Source organism: Tauraco erythrolophus, chromosome 8, assembly GCF_009769465.1.
Source record: "Tauraco erythrolophus isolate bTauEry1 chromosome 8, bTauEry1.pri, whole genome shotgun sequence".
In the NCBI taxonomy this organism is placed as follows: domain Eukaryota; kingdom Metazoa; phylum Chordata; class Aves; order Musophagiformes; family Musophagidae; genus Tauraco; species Tauraco erythrolophus.
The window spans coordinates 12,264,731-12,279,555 of record NC_141472.1 but is presented as its reverse complement, the minus strand read 5'-3'; the positions used below and the strand labels follow the sequence as shown (position 1 = coordinate 12,279,555).

General features: G+C 39.6%; 1 protein-coding gene across 1 annotated transcript in view; it reads left to right on the top strand.

The window, feature by feature from the left end:
• The window catches only part of HECW2 (HECT, C2 and WW domain containing E3 ubiquitin protein ligase 2), a 112,894-nt gene that overhangs the window by 25,809 nt on the left and 72,260 nt on the right, over positions 1–14,825 (top strand). The window contains exon 2 of the mRNA XM_086615518.1: positions 5,584–5,691. Within this exon, the coding sequence (XP_086471644.1) occupies positions 5,584–5,691 (108 nt within the window). The remainder of the gene's footprint in view (positions 1–5,583; positions 5,692–14,825) is intronic.

Below are 14,825 nucleotides of genomic sequence, written 5' to 3'. Positions count from 1 at the left end.
CTAGAATTAAAATTACTGGAGGTAACCAAAGTGAAAATATTGCACAAAATTTAGTGTTACAAACTTTCCCTGTCAGTTGCTCAAAATCCACGCTAAGTACTCTTTGGAATGTTCTTACTCGTCTTACGTTTTGGTGGCAGTCTGTTTTACTGCTTGGAAGTCTGTGCTCACACCAAAAAGCAGAGTGCACCTGGACTAAAGTTTTGAAAGTCGTGCAGTAGAATGCATGTAAATCAGATTTTTGGTTTATATTGGAAATGCCATCCTAGAGATCTCCTCGTGGTTGCCTCAAAACTGAGTTCAGAAATATCCTCCGATGCTGCAAACCTGTTAAAGACTGAGTGAAATGACAGAGTAAAATTAGATAGAGGATGGTCATTCTTCAATAGTATGCTTATGAGAGAAACCAAGGGCACATTGATGACTCTCAGCTTGAGACAAAACTATCCGTAGCCTTGCTATCTACCAGCCTTCCAGCCCCTCTGATACATGCTGTAAGGGAGACACAACATGTAGATTGATGCTTTATAAGCTTCCCCGGAATGACTACAAACGCCTCTCTTAATAGAGTACATCACACACATCATCTTTAGTGCCCAAGAATTCGTTAAAATTAACCTAAAATGCTAAGAAAGTCAGCATTCTGACAATCTGACCTTAATTTAAAATTTTAAAGTAAGAGTAAACAATACAAGCACTTAAAAAGATTTTGCATAAAACATCTTCCAGAAAGGGATGAAAAAATGGAGATTGGGATGTAAATCCTAAATGAGGATAACAGAATTATGCAGGGATACAATGGTGTTGCCAACATGATTGATCTTTTCTGAGCTAAGCTGCACGGCTTTTTCAAGAGTGGTGAATTAGAATACCCATATATGGTACCGAAAGATAAAAATTGTAGAGTTGTGTATAATTAAAACCATTCAGTGACATTTGGCATCTGTTAAGCATCACCTTCTCTTGGGGCTCTGCATATAATCATCTAATGAATGTGTTGTAGAAAAGAGATCAGTGTGCAAAAGTTTGAAGGTCTGAGATGGCTATAGGGAACTTTGACATTTTTTCCTGTGCAGTAAGCAGTCTGTGATGTTTCCACACCAGGAGTTGGTGACTTCTCTAATGTTTTTGTATTTGAAGAATAAAAATCTTTTGTCTTCATGGAGACAAGCCTTTTATCACATAACCTAACATTACTGACCTCAGAAAGTGGTACCAGAAGATGAGCGTTGGTTTGCATATGACTGGTCTGTGCACTGGGACTATAAGGCTTGATTCAGATGTTAATTGGTAGCAGTTCTTGTTTTTTAACTTCCTTGTAAAAGACTATAATCTTCCTGATTAATTGATTGATTGAAGCTACACAAGATGGCTCTGTAAGGTGATGGATTTCAGGTAGTTTTTCCTAAGACAGAAACAGTGAAAGTGGTACGACACAAAGAACAACACGGGAACTCCACAGGAGCCTCCTGACATCACCCCTGATGTCAGAGACTGGCTTAGCAGGGCTTTCAGCGCCATCTCCCAAAACATCCTGAAGCTTCTTATGGCTCTTACTCTTTTATGGATGTAACTTTATTGTGAAAACGAATTCTGTAAAAACAATGCTACCTTCTTTCATTTATCCAGTGCTTCTATATTGCTTTTCACATAAGGATAGTCATACCGAATTGGCACATGCCATTGGGAGCTGCATCATCCCGTTCGCTGTCGCATCAGGGCAGAGCTGTGGACACAGGTTAAGAACTACAGTGCTGACATGGAGAGCACAAGCTGTGGGGGTCACAGGTGTCATTGGTACCTAACTTACCCGAAAGGGTGTTGTAAAGGTGGCGAAGCCTGGAAGTGGGGGGGAAAAAATGAGTTTGGTTCCTAATACCATGTTTGGCTGATTGCTTAGCAGTTAAATAACGAAAAAATTATTACTCAGAATACATTTGCTTTTCAGTGACTTCAAAGAGCAGTGATTTTCAAGGTCAGTGTGAAGTTCCACACAGTGATATATTTATTACTACCCACATTTCGTTGTAGAACATATCTCACATTGCGCAGGGGTTGCAGCTCTGAGAAATAAGTTACTTTTGTAATATTTTGTGTCTAAGAATTATTGAAGCTAGAAAGATACCATGCATCTTGCATTGTTTTGTTTCTTTCAGAAGTGTAGGCTCAATGGACAAGATGCCAATGCAGTAAGACAGTATTTTGTTGCATATTTTATGTTCTGGGAGAGGATATTTATATCTACTCTTTGGCCCAGATTCTGGAACAGCTGCCAGTTTCACAAACAGCAACAATTATCAGCTAAAAGGGGACTAGAGCTGCTTAGAATTGAAGTTCCCTATGGAAAAAAAATTATATATTTAGAGCAGTGTGGGTGTATATGTGTGTGTGTATAGACACGTGTACATACATATATTTTGGGGAAGAAGAAAGACAAAGTAGTGGTAATTCTGACAGTGCTTTTTGTGCACTCAAACACTTCTTTTGCACAGCTGAATATTACACTTTTTTTTTTATTGCAATGTAAATTTCAGCAATATTGTGTACTTTAATGTTTTCATGCTATTTGATTTTTTCCTGCTGTTTCTTTTTTTTTTTAAATCTATGAACTGAGGTTTGAAGTTATTTTTCCATATGCATTAGTAATGTTATTTTTTCCCCCTGTGTGAATAACATCGTAAAAGTAGAAAACAATCAGCTGTTCCAGAAGAAAATTAAAGCTGTCCAAAATAAATTCTGTAATTTGACTCAATTGCTGACAGGCAGTGGTCTGTCAGCATTTTTCATCCCTCTGTCTCCACCACCTTCTGTTGCAATGGCAGCGTGCCTGTGGCCAGAGTATCCATGATTTAGTCTTCATTGCTGCAAAGTGACTGTTCCTTCATGCAAGGGCTGAAAATCCAGGCACTTTCTTAAATGTTGCATTTTATTAATTAACGTGTAAGAAAATGTTCTGCTTTCTTGTAACTGTCAGCTCAGAATTTGAGATTCAGTTTGTGTAGGACCTTTTCATAAGCTCCCTAATGTCCCATTAAAAATTACCATTGATTTGACTTAATTACTGATTTAAAAAACAAAGAACAGTTGCTTGTGCCTTAATGCTGGAAGTCTCACTGTTAAAGGCATATTTCATTGCTTCAGAGTTCCTTGATTTGTTGAACATAAGAATAAAAAATCTCATGTTTATGGTTATAATAATACCAAATATCTGTCCTTCTGCTTAGTATTATGAACAGACTCTTCTCCAATTGATTAAATTTAGAGATTCAGAAGAACTAGAGCATGTTAGGGAAGGTGTTTTTTTTTGTCATACAATGCATCTTTATTTACCTAGACGTAATGAGAACACTGAATAATTTAAAACTATCTTTAAAGAATCTGCTCACTTTTGGTAGCAATGGTTTAAAAGATAACCAAGTCTGTGTGGTGCACCAAAGTAGGCACTAGTGTAGATTTGCTGCAAGTTAAGCCGTATCTCATGGCTTCCTAGAGTTCTGTCTGTGGAAGGTAATAGTAGGGTTTTGGATTAGGAAGGCACGTTAAAAAAAAAAAAAAAGAAGTCAACAGTGTATTGTTTCAGTTCGAGTGCAGTTGCAAGGCACATACAGAGATTTTTTTTTTTCTGAGGCCAATGGGGTGATTTACAGGCTGTACTTCCAGAGTTCCTCTTTATATAGCTTTGAGAAAAAAGAAGTACATGGTGAGATACAGCTTTGTTTACTTTGAAAGTTTTTCACTGTAATGAAGAATAAGTATGCATGTTTAAATTTTTACTGCCTCGTGCCTGCCTTTATGGTGTATGCAGTTCATACACTATCATATTGATTCCACACGAAAAGTTCAGCCTGAGGGTATTATGTGCTCGAGGAGCGCAGGCATCAGGAAAACCTTCCTCTCCCTTCTTGTTGTCATTGAGATAATTACGAAACTATTCTGGACTCGTCGTGATGTTGAGGCGTTCAGGCTACAGCTTTCTAAAAATTCTCCAAGTCGCCCATGTGTGGAGGCGTAAAAACATCAGTAGCTGGCCTTGGCCGTCTCTGGAGTCTCCAGAGCTCTTCCAGGTTGTGGACAGGGTGTGTAACTTACTCTTGAGCCATCACAGAAGTCCAGCATGTGTCTGGTCATGCTTAGCTTGTCAGTGGGGTGGGATGTGAATGTACAGACTGCACTAATGGTGATTCAGTAGGGTTATCACGAGTACACCGGGATAAGCAGTCAGAATGGAAAGGAGAAAGAGAAGCTTTAGTGTAAGTTTGTATTTTTAAGATAAAAGTAATAAAGCTGCGTCGTTTATTATTCTTTCATAAATAGCGTATGGATTTCTAAAATGTAGGTGAGAATTCTGTAATCTTATTTATGCAGAAATTCCTACCAAAGTACAAAGAAAATGCGCTTGGATGGATAGGAGCTTCATGAACAAAGCCACAGAAGACTTCAGTTCTTAGTGAAGTCTTTTGAAGATTGCAGAACGCACTCGAATGCGTGTAATAAACCAGGAATTATTAAAAGAAAAAAAATAAGAGTAAGGGATATCAGGTACCACTGGAAAGAATTAGGATGTTGTATTTGGGGTTGTAAGTATAATTGCCTAATTAAGAAACAGCTGCCTAAATGCACTTGTAAGATATTAAGATGTGTACTTCCAAAGAACTTCCTGTACCAAAGAAGTTAAGTTGGATTTACGTCAGCTTCCTCTGGGTCATTGTGACTAACCTTTGTGCCCTTGCAAACGGCTTCTCACGCTGCTTTTCTCTCATCAATACCACGTTCTAGGTGCCTGAATACAGGCTGGTAAATAAAAACCAAACCCTAAGAGCAGTGTTCATTACTGTTAGGATAAAAACCTTAGTTCGGAAGGGGAAGATACTGGTATTGCTAAGCTGATCTGCAGATACTTGCTGTTTGCTTCTTGATTCTCCTCTTTTGAATGTGTTTTGCTGAATTTCTCATTTGAATCTCTGGCTTACCAAGTGGCAGCTCTGCGCTTTGAGCCTCTAACTCGACTTCGCTGTTGGGAAGTAATACGGTACACATCAGGAAATTGAAAGTGTCAGATTTTTTTGCTGTATTTTTATTTGTATAAAAATATTCGCTCTAGTTTCTAAAACATAGGATATATTAAAAACTGAAGTAAGTCTCGATACCTCTAGTTGCAATTCCATACTTCTAGCTGGGGAATGAATGCGAGATTGTCACATCGCAGAGCAGGACCACTGTGTAGCATGGTGTGGTAACTCCGTGATGAAGTTGCAATCAGCTATACGCTCCCAATAGTCTCCCTGTTGAGTTAGGGAAGTTTCGGAATTTAATACTTTACCTTGGCAGGTCACTTCTTACAGGAAACCATATATTTACTTTGGCTGTATGTCTGTCTGCTCGCTCTACATAAATTAATGTAATTGTCAGCTGTGAAAGAGAAGCCGTTTATCTTTTGCCAGTTAGTTTGGTGGGGTGGTTTTGTTTGTTTGTTTGTTTTACACAAGTGATTTTTTTTTGTACCCGAGCCTTTTGAAACAGAAAACCCAGAAAACTGCTATTATAAATACTACTTTACAAATGTCTTTTCTTTCTTTTTTTAAGATGAGAACTCTCCAGCCAATTTCTGGGATTCCAAGAATCGGGGAGTGACTGGCACGCAAAAAGGACAAATTGTATGGCGAATTGAACCTGGCCCCTATTTTATGGAATGTGAGTACCTGTTTTTCCAATGCATATCCAAAGGCAAGCATGCCCTTGTGTCAAGGCAAGTCAACAGTGTGTGGTTTTTATTATTAGTATTAGTATTGTTATTTCATTAGTCTTTTGCTTTTTGATGAAAAGGAGCTATCTCACCATCTGAAGTGTATGATCCCCTAAAGAAATTAGGATGTTGTCTCTGAGCTTGCTGGAAACTCCGATATGCCAAGCATCAAAGTGGCAATCAATCCCAAAAGAGCTGTGAGCTGCTTTATCACCTGTTTAGTCTCGTAGCAATGACTCTTCCTTCATAAATTAAAAAAAAAAAAAAAAGTAAAAATACTCCCACTCTATTAATTCACTGTATGCTGCAGTGCTGCTAACTATAGGTCTTGGCAGAAATTTTTTTTTCTAATTAACTATTTTAACAGCAATATATGTATTTCAAGAGATGTCATACATCCTGTACTATAAATAATTATTAAAACTTCTTATTTCTAGAACTCATCACTGAATTGTGCCAAGTTACTCTATGTGTTACGCAGCATATTTCTTTAACAAAAAAAAAGCTTTAACAGAATAAAATTAAATTTGATTTCAGGCGTTCAGTGTGGACAAAATGTGTAAATGGATCAATCTAACTCAGGTGGAGACCAATCACAGCATAGGTTTGCTGTTTGCATCCAGCCTCCTGCTCTAAGCAGGACCAGCACTCGACTTGGTCAGCTGTGGTTTGTAAAGCACAGTCTTGAAAACCTTCAAGGACAGAAATTTCACAGATGCTGCAGGTGACCTTTTGCAGTGCTGCAGTATTGCTCCAGCTAAAAAGACTTCTCTGGCATCCAGTCTGCATGGCCAAAGCTTAAATTCGGGGCCATTGCTCCTTTTAAAATCTTCTGATAGAACTGGAAAGAGTAGAGCTTATAGTATTTGTCTTGCCTTAACCACTTGTTCACCAGACTAAACAGGCCAGCTCCTTCAGCCTCTTCTCACAGGTCATGTTTTCTCCGTCCCAACCATCTTTGTAGCCCTCTGCTGTCCCCTCACCATTTTCTCCATGCTCTTGAACCTAAGGACCCAAAACTAGGCACAGTATTCCAGGTGTGTCCCTGCCTGTACCAAGTAGAGTGGGACAGTAGCTTCCATCTGTCTGCTGGCCACACACCTTCTAATGTGGCCTGTAAGGTGGTTTGTTGTATTTGCGATGAGAATATGTGTTGGTTCATATTCAATCTGGTGTTCATCTTTAGCCCAGTTCCTTTTCAGCAGCGCTGCAGCTTTACCAGTCTGTTCAGAGGCCATAGTGATGCACGAGATCGTACCACCCCTAGTGCAGAGACTTGCAAGTCTGCTTCTTAAACTTGATAACATTGCTTTTGGCCCAGTCCTCTAGCTATTGCTCATGTCCTAATGTGTAGAAGCTCCAGCAGGCTGATGGTAAGCTACGTATATAACTGAGTTAGAGCTGGGCTTATGTCACTATGGGGTTTTCTGGCTTAGAGTTGTTTGGTGTTAAGAGCACAGACAATGCTTAATTGCCACTGTCTATATACTACTGTAGCTATATGATTGGCAGGCTCCCTGCTCTACCTGTACACAAGGAGAGAAGGGGACGCTTGCTGCAAGCCTGAGAAGCCTTGAACCAGCTTTGGCAATGAGGACTGATGATGCTTGTTAGCAGAGTTATGCTAAATAATGACAGTAATCATTGAGGATTTGCAGTCAAAACTGGCCTGAAGTTTTTGGCAAGAAGAGGATCGGAATTTACTAATGTTGAGCGATGACTTGAGGTCAGTCAGCGTGCACTTATCCCAAAGATTTTGGTTGTGTTTTTTCCCTAGCAGTGTCAGATCTTAGGGACGTTAACATATCTTTTCACCAGTGATGTAACATCTCTGTAGGGTGAAATGCAAAGGATGATAGCATCACTAACAAGCTGTATGCAAACGAATCTCATGCAGAAGGAGTATTTCCATTTTAATTGCATTAATTTTAATCAGCAGGAGTCAGATGGATTGGGCCTTAGATTCCCTCTGCAGTCCTCAGATTGTATCTTGTAAGAGAAGCATCTTATGCCTTAGTTTGGGAAGCTGGTTTTCCGTGAGCACAATTGTAAACTTATTAATAGTTTCACAGAGGTCTGTGGAATTTATGCTTATCTTTAAAGGTAGGCCTTGGATAACCTTTTTTTGAATTTTGCATTCCTATATATCCACAGTCTTGTAACTCAATTTTCCAGTCTTTCCATTTATTCCTCTTAAAATCTCTCCCTATGGATTCAACATCATCTGTTTCCCAAGCAAGTAACATGTAAAGGCATAGTTTGCCATCTGCTCTATTCAGATCAAGCAACCTGCAGAGAGAAGGGCAGGGAGAGTCTCATTTTCATACTAAAACCAAATATTAATTCCCCCAAAGCATCCCAAATTAGCAAAACAAGGATGATCAAAGAAAGCTCTCACTTGCTTTAGACAAAAATCAACACAAAAGTTCTGTGGACTCTACCATAAGAAGGGAGAATCAAAGGAATCAACAGTGAAATAATGAGAAACGAACTTGATGTATTCCAGAAATACATGCAGCCTCTGAGGGGAGTGGCTAAGGGAGGGGAGAGGAGGAAGAGCAGGCAAAGAAGAAAGAAAATACTTGCCAAGTACAAGGTCCTGCTCACCATCACAAACAGCTGCTGTCCTTAAGCTGTCACCTCAAGACAAAATGAGTGGCCCTGACCTGCAGAGCCAACCAGTACGGAGGCAGGTGCTCCTCTTTCTTTTCCCTGCAGAAAGAGCAAAAGTGCCACGTAAGCATGAAAGGGGACTCTGTTGTCTTAGAGATTTGAGAAGGTGAATTTGAACATCAATGTTCCCAAGATGGTGTTTCCTTACTCATGTAGTAGAGGTGGCTTTAAAATATCCTGCTCTGAGGCTTGCTAAAATGGGGGAGAAGGAAAACAATGACTCACTAGACACCTCCCTCTCGTCTTTGCTGCGTAAACTACTGAAGGATTGCTAAATGTGGCCACAGTTCTATAAAGAGTTTTCATCCTTCTCCAGTAAAAGAAAAGAACAAGTTCAAGGAGTAGTATTCTGAACAAGTGGCAATAGTGTGAAGGTGCAACACAGCTTAATGCTTTCGCGTTTGGTATGATCATCTGGTATGTATCATGACATCAGACTGTTCAGGTCATTAAGTACATCAGGACCTTTAGTCTCTGGTGCAGGAGAGGCTGCAAATGTCCCAGGAGTGATTTTAGACGGCAGACTATTTCTCTGGATGTAGCAGCCTTGGGATGGCACGGACTCCCTTTGGGGGGCATCGTGGTGGAACAGAGATGATGGTATTCCTTACGGAGAGCGGAGCTCACAGAAAGATGGAGTGAAATGATCCATGGAAAGGCTGATGATAGAAAAATCATGTGCAAGAAAGCTTGAGTTTTATGAAGACTAATTGATAAAAGCTGCTGCTCATTCATAAACTGCAACTTCTAAGTCAATTTTCTGCAATATGGGGAAGGACAGGTCATGTTGGAGGTGCCATGGGCGGGAGATGCAGTATAGCACAGTCGCGGTCACGCAGCAGATAACTGATGCTTATGCACTTCCACACGCCAAGTCCCCAGAAGTTAAAAGCTGTACATGTTCCAGTAGGTAAACAGATGAGGATCTGTTTCCTGCTGCTGGGAACAAGTGACGCAGCGTGGCTTGAGCCCATGCAGACAACTCTTCTCCCTGTGCCAGGGATGCATGGTCACCGTTCAGCACTATGGATGGTCGTGTGCTCGTACTTGAGTCTCTACCATGGTCCTGCCTGGTGTATTAGTAAGGTAATCCTTTGAGACTGGATCAAACTTGTATTTGTAAGTTACAGTCTTAGTCCCATGAGTATTAATTACAGTATCCGCAAGAGTCACCTTCACCTACTTTACCTGTAGTCTGATGTCTTGGTTGCTATTTATAACAGTCGATGTCATAGTCATTACTGTGAGTAGAACAGAAATATATTGATTTGCATATATTTTCTTTACAGATGCTGTGGCTTTGTCTTGAACAGTAATCCATAGTGGCGACTGTTGGGATTCATCCAGTGACTGCCAGTCTTGTCACATCAATTGTTTCCAAATCACCCTTGAGATGTTTGTGGTTAGGTTACTTCTGGTGCCACACTGTGATACTCGGATGCAGTGACTGCACAGATGCTGTCTGCTTTGCATGTAGAATCTCGGGTTTGTGGCATGAGCAGACTATGAGATATATTCAGAAAACGTGGTAATAGATGTGTTTGTGTTACACTGGTGTCGTGTTACGAGTGAGGTTTTGTGTAGAGTTCTACTTACTCAGTTCCTATCTCCGTGAAATTACAACTTTTGCAAAAATAGGTGTGTTGAGACTGAACCCGCCGTACAACTACTTTGTAGCTAACAGAGCTAACATCAGCTTCCTTCCTACTGATATATATTGAAGGAAAAAAAAATCAGTTTAATAATGGAACTTGATGTGCTTTTAGCTTTTAAGGGCTGCTGTAGCAAAGAGTTGTTGTTATATATATGAGCATGGTTTAGTATTTTTAATGGTTTTGACCAAAATGGTCTATGTTAATGAATCAACATAATTCATTACTTGTGTCCAGTCTTTATATTTTTTTGACCATTTAAATTAAATTCTGTAAAGGTCATGATTTTCTTACATGGAATTGTTCTGAGGCTGGAACATTTGTCTGTGTAGCGCCCTGCAACCAGCGCCCTTTTAGTGGTCTGTCTGGGCACTCATGGTTATTTTCCCTACCCTATTTATAAACACATTCACTGAGTTAGAAATACTTCTATTATTCTTCTGCTATTTATACCTGTTGTCTCTTAACAGCTGTTTTTAAGTATCACAAAAACTGAAACAGGATCACGTCTTGTATTTTTTATATTTGTGGCCAGCCTTGTTGACTTCCTTAAGCATGTAATACCCCCAGTGTTTTGTTTTAAAGGTTAGCTTATAATTAAACTCTTTGCCAAACTGCAGTATAATAGGCAATGCTCGTGACTGTAGATGTCTGAGTGACAGCAAAGTGAGGAGCTGGCAGGGTTAGGTAGGTGCCCTTCTCTGAATAACCATTTGTCCAAGTAGTTTCCTTTGGAACAGGTTAGATGAAGAGAGACCACTGGGACATAAACGTTTTCTGTTATTGATCCTAGTTTGTCTAAAAAGCTTTCTGTAAGTCTCCTTAAGTCACCTTCTAGGCTTTTTGTTTTGGGTTGTTGGGTTTTTTTTTTATCATTCCTTCTGCAGAATAAATTCCATGAGGTACATGCTGAGGGAGATGGCAAGTACCCAGAGGCAGCCCGCTTTGGCGCTTGTGTTCTGCTGCTGTTTGCTACTCTATGCTGTTCCCAGTAGGAACTAATCGAAGAGGTGCATGGTTAAAGTGGGCAGAGAATAGAATGCTAAATGTCCAAACAAAAAGGCTGTGTTTGCTGAACTGTCATGCTAAGGAAAAGAAATTTAACTGGCAGGACGTGCAGAGCACCTCTAAATTCCTGCAGTTGTCTATGAGATGTTTGGGTTCAGCTGGGAAAAATTAGGGTTTAACCCAGTGCCTTTTCCCTGGATTGCATCTCCCTTTATAGCTTTGTAAAGCCTGAATGAGTGACTTAATTTGTTCTAGTGACAAAGTTTTTGTAAATAAGTTTCGTGGAACATGCTCTCATATTTTTCAGATGAGTTTGTGATGTTGGCTTTTTCCTCATTGAATGTTGGAGGGCTTATGTTTAGATCTGCAGAGAGCCATGGATGCAGCCCAAGTAACTTCTGGCATCCAGCTGCGGTGTCCAGGTAGTATTAGCCGCTGTGCAGTTTCCATACAACTGACTGGGAGCCCTGTTTACCTCCACAGACTGTTATAACCCAACTAGGATTTGTCTTTTGGAGGTGTCTCTGCCCATCCCTTCTCAATGGAGTGTGGGGCGATTCCAGCTGTGATACAGGCGTTTTGTTTGACTAGGCTATATCTGGAGCAAACTGTTCTTCCAGTGCACACCTTTGTTTTCCTGAATTATCAGTCTCCTGGAAAGAATGCATTCTTCTAGAATTATGTTCATGTGTTTATGTATTCCAAGTTTATGTATTCTGAGTATCTTTCTATCCTAAAGCAGTTTTTTTGATGGGTAAAGTTAAAGTAGTAAAGGCAGTAAAAAGGCAGCTAGAGTGGGGGACTTCAGGGAATTAGTGATGTTTTAAAAGCAAGATGTTATTTGGTGTAAGCTGATCTCTTTATTATTGAAGAGGCAAGAGTGTATGGTCCGTAGAGGGAAGTAAGGCACTATAATTTCATGCAAGAATTCTTTTGAAATTCAAATGTCAGTGTTTCAGTCCCAGAAACCTTTGTTAATTCCAACATTTTTATGTAACAGACCTTTTAAAGAAGGAGATTATGGTTTTGTGGAGCATTCAGATTAATAACATATATATCACTTTTTATATGACTGTGTGATAACTTTCAAAGAATCATAGATACCCCAATTCCATTTTTGTCTTACTTTTTAAATGAAGAAGGGATTTCTTGTGGTCTGTATGATGTCTGTATGATGTGTGTAGGAATGTCAGTGATAATAGAGCATATGTGGTATCAAGAACACAGAGCTAGGTACAGTAGTTTTTTTTGCTCCCTATGAATGAAAATACTTTTTTTCCTGAAATGTCATATTTTTCTTTTATGAGACAGCAAATAGTGCTGTGGTCAGGTACAAATGTCTTTCTCTTGCTGGATTTACTGTTATTTTTTCATTACAGATCACATACAAAGCAAGCTAATTAGCTTGTTGAGGGAAGAAGCAGTAGGAAAGAAAAGAGAGAAGTGCAAGTTTTCCCCTAAAGGAAACACATGAAAGTCAAGTGGCAGGAAGAATGAAAGAAACTGGGAAAACTCTGTAGGTGACATATGCTGTTGTGCAGCTTGTAGTATGGAACCATTCAGACGAAGCTTGTGTATTAATATGAGATTGAAATCCACTCTAAATATTAAAGTCCTGGTTGCAGATAATTGAACTTACTGTTTCTGAAGAGGTCTGTATATTTATGGGGCCTTATTTACAGGTAGTAGGCTGACATGTGTTCTATCAGGAACAGCCACAAATGCCTCTTTTCAGTACATCTGGAGCTCAGGAATACATCAGTCATCAAGAATAAAATATTCTAATCAACATTTTTTTCTGATAACACAGTACAAGAAGCGTCAAAAAGCTAGATCCTCAGTTGTTTTGAGCTGACAAGGTTCCTCTGAGATTTCTTTTACTGTTAGGTGTTAACTGCAGTTTCTAGCATTATTAGCCATGAAAAAAATTACTTAGCTGTTTCTAGTCCTGTTGAAGGGATTGTATTCTTGCTATATACAAGATCCAGTCTTGCAAACCCGTATTCACTTTGGCAATGTCTGCATGCTTGTGATGTGTAGCCCATTTTACAGTTTTGTGCTGAATATCAAGCACAGTTTCTCTTGTGTTAATCTCATCGACACAACACTAACAAGTGTGCCGTTCCCGTGTGTAGTGCTGTATAAAACCCAAACCAAATCAGTGCTGCTCCTGTTGGGAAGCGAGAGAAAAAGTCTCCGCGCTGTGTTTTTAAGTGGTCTGCTTTTTCTGGTTCTTCCTAGCAGTTAGTCCTGAAGATTTTTTTTTTTTTTTTTTAAATTCGGTTTATACGAAAGGGATCGTCAGATATATTTCTTGAATCAAATATTGTTTTCTTCTATCACCAGCCACATACAGGTATTGAAAAATACTGTGTGCTCATAGAAGTCATTGAGAGAAAGAAATCTGAGGATCCAAAGCTTGTAGCATTGAATTTTAGCCTTTCAGGGAATGTACATGTCAATGTAGTGAGAATATATAGGAAACTTCTGTCCACAATCAACTTATTGACTGTGGATAGAAGCAGCAGCTGATAACCTTTCCCTTGCTAGGTTCTTTTCAGAAGTGATGAACTGAGAGAAAGAAGCCAGTGACAACAGACTGAATAAACAGCAGCTCCAGAAACTCTCTGAAAAATAAATTTTGGGTCACAAAAATGCTGAGCAATGTAGCTGAAAAGTAGAAGTCGTGATGGAATCATTGTCTTAACGTGCTCTCATGTAGTCATAATGTGTTCACAGTGTGATTAAGCGATGCTCAACACTTGAGCCCTGGTTGCTTAATATATGTATTTTACATTGTGGAGAGTCCAGCACTTGGTATAAATCTTGCCAACTTTTTCAAGTGCTGAAAGTCCAATTTTACGTGAGCTAGAAATTCTTGTGTGTCTGTTTGGGTGCAAGTATTGTTTGTAGGTCAACCAAATTGCTCAGTTTAGGAAGAACTTGCAGGTACTGAGCCATAATTTTTACTTCTTGTAAACTTTTGCAGGTGATTAAAAATCCTGTTTGCATTTTGAATTTTACTGTAAAGCTTGTGGGAAATAGAGCATGTTTTGACTGTGTGTGTGAACTCAGCTGTGAGGAGGAGGAAGTGGGAGAAGTGGGACCATCATCTCCTCCACCTCCTGTGTCCCTGGAGGCACTGTCAGCCAGACGCTTTCCTTTGAAGAGTAGTTCTGAGGTGCTTCCTCTTTGTTCTGTGAGGAAGACAGTAAATAAACGTTGACCTGTAACTGCAGCAAATTTAAAAATAAATAAATAATCCTTTTTGGCTGAGCAGGCTTGCAGGATGGATTTCTGATCCTTCTGAGTAGGGATAAGTGGATATTTTATCTCACAGTGATGAAATACCTCAGCCCTCAAGGAATCATGCTATATGTCTCAAAACCTTATACAAAACATTGCAGTTTTGTATTTTAGAACTACTGACATATGGTTAAACCGAGACAGAGGAATTGAACTGCCAAAACTTTCACGCACGTCCTCTGGTCTGTCTGAACTGGTTGCTGTAATTTCTGTCTGCCTGAGGCCGCTTCTGTACCCAGAAGTAAACCCTCATCAACCTCACAGAGAAGACTTATCCCAATGGAGAAGGGAAACAGAGATTGTTCCAGATAGGGAAAATCCCACAGGATCGAGGGCAGCCATAATCATAGCTGTTCTGCTGGGTTGGAAGAATGCAGAGGAACAACAGTGGAGATCAGACTTCAGTTAAACATAATACTCTTTTGCTTGCAGTAAATGCAGTT